Below are 5491 nucleotides of genomic sequence, written 5' to 3' on the forward strand. Positions count from 1 at the left end.
CCTAACTTTATGAAGTGTTCTGACTTTCGTAACTTTGCAGAATACAGCTAGATAACTTACACTCATAAGTTACGTGGCGCCCTAATTTAACACCATACTGTATATACAATTTTAGCTAGCTGCTTCCTAACCTACGACCCGCTCTCACGACGAAAAGCTGCCGTTATGTGTGATTTTCTTGTGATTAAAAATAAATGTAAAATAAATAAAGAATAAAACAACCCCAATACCTATTTTGATAATCAAAAGAAAAAATAACACGGCAGCGCATAAAAAAAACGTGGGCTTAACTTTTGGCGGCACAATATGTTAAAAAAATTCGAAAAATGTCATATTTTTCTTCCTATTTAATTATGTATCTTTTCAAGAGTTGGTTTTAGGCGAAAATGGAAAAGGAAAAAAATGTTTGCAATTAAATTTTTTACATAACATGTCCAATTACAAATCGAATGAATCATGTTTATTATGGTAAAAATCGAAAAAATCGCAAAAATGGGGTATTTAAATAAATAAATATATAAATTTTTTTGGGGTATTTAAATTGGGTATAGGACCTTTATACTTGGCTAAAAAAAACTTCATTTTATGTAGAATTATCACACCAAATTTCATCAAAATTAAATATATCACTTATTATTAATCCTATTGACCCATTTTTTTAAAGATATATTTAGGTGGTTAAATACTATCAGAAAATGAAAGAAAAAGTTTAAAATTATATATCACTGAATGGGCCTATTATGCATGAAATGGTCTATTACGGTAGTTTAAAAAAAAGATCACCTACGCGTCTTTATTCCCAAAATAGCTTTTTTATAACGTTAATTGTTAATTAACTACTGGACGTATCAGACCGGAATTATACTTTTTTAAAATACATGTTAGATGCTACTTTTTTAAAGTATTTGAAATACAAAATATTTTTTGGGGTTATAACAAAAGTATTTTAATTACAAAATACTATTTTATATTTAAAATATTATTGGTATTTTTTTTGTCAAAATACTCCCAGCTCTGATCTCCTGCAAGGATTTTACAGTCATTTTAATTTTACAACTATGTACATAATTTATCGAAAACATTATAAATTCTGAATATTCCAAAAAACCTAAAACGTGGTATATGATTTATACTACTTTCCTCTACAATATGATGATTCACAAAAAAAGAAAAACCAAAGTATAGTCAGTTTGTATTTTGCTCAGTGGTAAATATCAAAAATGACACTCCATAAAATAATAGGGAACCAAATAAAAATATATTTACGCTTCAAGTGTACGCTAATTCAATAAACAGAAATCTAAAAAAAAATCGGATAAATTTGAAACGAATACATTGAAGATGAATTTTTCGAGACTAGTTCGGGCTGAGGCAGTACAGTATTGGGGGTGATGAACGCTTGCAAAAAATGTAACAAAATTTCCAGGGTCGTATTTAAAAAAATTAAGTTGGTGATGGTCCTGGAGACACGAAACGTTACATATAAAACTTAATTATGCCCTTCGATAGAGAGCAAAAAGTTGCCATGAGATAGTATTCTTCTTTTTTCAATATCACCTCAAACAAGGCTGAAATGAAACAAAAACGGATTTACAAAATTTCATTTCTTTTTCAAATATTTCGAAAACTAATCATGTTAGCCTTGATGTTTTAGAGGTATTACGTTGGTCCCCTGATTATGCAACTTTCTCCCCATTTAAGTTACTTCGTATCTCTTAGAGTTTCCGAGATCCCTGTAGTGAGAAGCGAATTTGTGACAACCTGTATATACCTAGAGGGATTTTATTTGAAGGTCACGTAGAGAAGTTTGTAATTGAAAATGAAAAAACTGGAATGGTTTGGCAAGTAGCACGCGGTATCTATACAATGGAGAAGTGGCAAAATAGAGACGAACAATTGTGGACGATAACACCACGAAACAAATCTGGATACTCCATTACCAACGTTGCAACTGGGTAAGCTACTTTCATTCATTGTCCTTTTAAAAATCAATTTCATTATCGCTATTGCTTCACAAAATCAATTTATTCAATACATCTGTTCAGTTTACATACTTATTTTTCAGTGAAAATGTAGGCTGTCCACTAAATGGTAAAACTTACGACATATGGAAGTTTAATACCCACAGCGTTACTCGGATTGAAATCGAGCACCCTAGAATATTTGAGGCACAAGTCGGTGACCAATATTTGTGTTTCTCCGATAATTCAAGTAATAAAAATGACAAATGGTTGTTTATCGAACACTCTAAGAAACTAAATATGAGATACATAATAGAAAATGAAAAAACCGGAATGGTATGGCAAGTAGTACGCGGTATCTATACACTGGAGAAGTGGCAAAATAGAGACGAACAATTGTGGACGATAACACCACGAAACAAATCTGGATACTCCATTACCAACGTTGCAACTGGGTAAGCTACTTTCATTTATTGTCCTTTTAAAAATCAATTTCATTATCGCTATTGCTTCACAAAATCAATTTATTCAATACATCTGTTCAGTTTACATACTTATTTTTCAGTGAAAATGTAGGCTGTCCACTAAATGGTAAAACTTACGACATATGGAAGTTTAATACCCACAGCGTTACTCGGATTGAAATCGAGCACCCTAGAATATTTGAGGCACAAGTCGGTGACCAATATTTGTGTTTCTCCGATAATTCAAGTAATAAAAATGACAAATGGTTGTTTATCGAGCACTCTAAGAAACTAAATATGAGATACATAATAGAAAATGAAAAAACCGGAATGGTATGGCAAGTAGTACGCGGTATATATACACTGGAGAAGTGGCAAAATAGAGACGAACAATTGTGGACGATAACACCACGAAACAAATCTGGATACTCCATTACCAACGTTGCAACTGGGTAAGCTACTTTCATTTATTGTCCTTTTAAAAATCAATTTCATTATCGCTAATGCTTCACAAAATCAATTTATGGTAAATTCGTTACCTGCAATTCACTCTAAATACTTATTTTTCAGTGAAAATATAGGCTGTCCACTAAATGGTAAAATTTACGACATATGGAAGTTTAATACCCACAGTGCTACTCGGATTGAAATTGAGAACCCTAGAATCTTTGAGGCACAAGTCGGTAACAAATATTTGTGTTTCTTCGAAAATTCAAATAATAAAAATGACAAATGGTTGTTTATCGAACAGTCTAAGAAACTAAATATGAGATACATAATACAAAATGAGAAAACCGGAATGGTATGGCAAGTAGTACGCGGTATCTATACACTGGAGAAGTGGCAAAATAGAGACGAACAATTGTGGACGATAACGCCGCGAGACAAATTTGGATACTTCATTACCAACGTTGCAAGTGGGTAAGCTGCTTTCATTTATGTCATATTAAAAATCAATTTCATTATCGCTATTGCTTCACAAAATCAATTTATTCAATACATCTGTTCAGTTTACATACTTATTTTTCAGTGAAAATATAGGCTGTCCGCTAAATGGTAAAATTTACGACATATGGAAATTTAATACCCGCCGTGCTACTCGGATTGAAATCGAGAACCCTAGAATATTTGAGGCACAAGTCGGTAACAAATATTTGTGTTTCTCCGATAATTCAAGTAATGAAAATGACAAATGGTTGTTTATCGAACATATGGGACATATAGCAAATATACCAGTAGATAAGAATAATCAAGCAGGAGAGATCTTGGAGGAAGCAGAAACAGTTATTAACGGCGGAAACGGCAACAATAAAGACTCGAATTTGTGGATTTTAAAGCCACAAAATAAATCTGAAGATTTTATTGGCAACGTTGGAAGTGGGTAAGTACTCGTAAGATACGAGGTCTGTTATGTTATATTGTAATAAAGGCCTTTTCTAATTCACAATAGCATTTATTCTCTTCCTTTTACAATTCTATTTTACAACAACTTTTGTTTTTTATTTATATAACTACCATAGCAACTTCTACTTCTTCTTTGACTTATTCTCATTATCCCTTCATTTTTTCTATAATCTATTTCTAAACCTAAAAAATACTTTAATATTCCTTTATTTTTCATCTCAAATTTAGACATTAACTCCAAACATTAACATTCCAAAAAATTATTGAAAAATGTACGGCACCGATTTCAGAATTTTATTTATGCTCTAAAATAATGAAAAATATAAGTGCCGTACAAAATATTTGGCTAAAAAAAATTTATTACATAATTGTGGGTGCTTTGAAGTTAACGCTATTTTTCTTTGGGTAAAAACATTATTTCCTGAGCGGCATAAATTTCGGAAGCAAGTTATTCCAAGTTATAGTCTTCATACAAAAGTGCCGTACAAAATTACTGGCACCAGAAAATAACAATTGGCCGTGAATAAAAAAAATTGTTTCAATTTGGAAAATCCATTTGACAGCTATTACTGTACTATATATTTTAAATTTTATTACTGTTTTAAATTATTCAAGGGTTAATATTAACAAAATTGTGGATGTCGTCTATTTTTAATTTCAGGGTTTTCCATAATTAGTAGGATTTTCCAAGGCATTTTTACTACATTATGAAGTTATATATTCCTGTACGGCATTTACCCCATAACATTAACACCATCAAATGGTAATAAAAAATTATATTGCCGTACATTTTTGATGGAACATTCATCGAATGCTATAAGAAATATTTAAATAATCTTTCAAATAAATAACTTTATTTAAAATCAGTACAGTTTTCTATAATTTTTACATTAGTGAAAATATTTGGAAAATGATTATTTTTTTCTTCCCAGAACGTTATTTTTGTACGGCATAAGGTTTTTATGTCTTATTTCCCTAATATCTGTCTTGGGTCGAAATGCCGTCAATTTCTATTTAATTAATCTACCCGGCCCAAAATTGGAAAGTTTGATTTTCCGCTGACAACCCATGTGCCACGGAGAATTGACGGCATAGTGCTCAAATGTTTTCATTTAGGGTGTAATATTTAAGTCATAGACTCTTACGGAACCTAAAATGATTAGGAAAATTGTCCTATCTGGCTCTTTTGTTAGTCTAATACATATAGCTACACACACATACTTACATAAATATATAGATACACACGAATCAATAAAATAGTAAAAACAAAAATAAAGTATTAAAACTATAAATTAACAGTAAAGAGTCCGCTTTTTAATTTCATTAATAGTGCAAAAAATATATCTAACCTGTCCTCAACATTGCGATAGTTGAAAATCATATGATATAAAGGAGATGCTTTCATAACGTTAGTTCTTACAGTGGGTAATTTAAATATATCATTTTCACGAGAAGCAAACCTAGGAACTTTGATCTGAATTTTGTTCAGTAACCAGGTGCAATCAATTAAGTTATTAATTATTGTCAAATTCAAAGAAAATTAATAATTATTTTAACAGTAAATTTCAATTATTTCATTCGCGCATTTATACAATTAATTCGTTGGCATTATTTTATATTAAAAATTTATGACTAAACAAAAAAGACAGTTCGACGACTAGG

General features: G+C 30.8%; 1 protein-coding gene across 1 annotated transcript in view; it reads left to right on the forward strand.

Moving 5' to 3' along the window:
- Positions 1-3869, forward strand: part of LOC108906691 — a 12625-nt gene extending 8756 nt beyond the window's left edge. Inside the window, exons 2-6 of the mRNA XM_023457372.1 lie at positions 1793-1955; positions 2066-2416; positions 2527-2877; positions 2996-3346; positions 3456-3869. Of these exons, the coding sequence (XP_023313140.1) occupies positions 1793-1955; positions 2066-2416; positions 2527-2877; positions 2996-3346; positions 3456-3810 (1571 nt within the window). The 3' untranslated portion in view covers positions 3811-3869. The remainder of the gene's footprint in view (positions 1-1792; positions 1956-2065; positions 2417-2526; positions 2878-2995; positions 3347-3455) is intronic.
- The last annotated feature ends 1622 nt before the right edge of the window (positions 3870-5491 follow it).

The sequence above is a fragment of the Anoplophora glabripennis genome, unplaced genomic scaffold (assembly GCF_000390285.2).
Source record: "Anoplophora glabripennis isolate ALB-LARVAE unplaced genomic scaffold, Agla_2.0 scaffold64, whole genome shotgun sequence".
NCBI lineage: Eukaryota > Metazoa > Arthropoda > Insecta > Coleoptera > Cerambycidae > Anoplophora > Anoplophora glabripennis.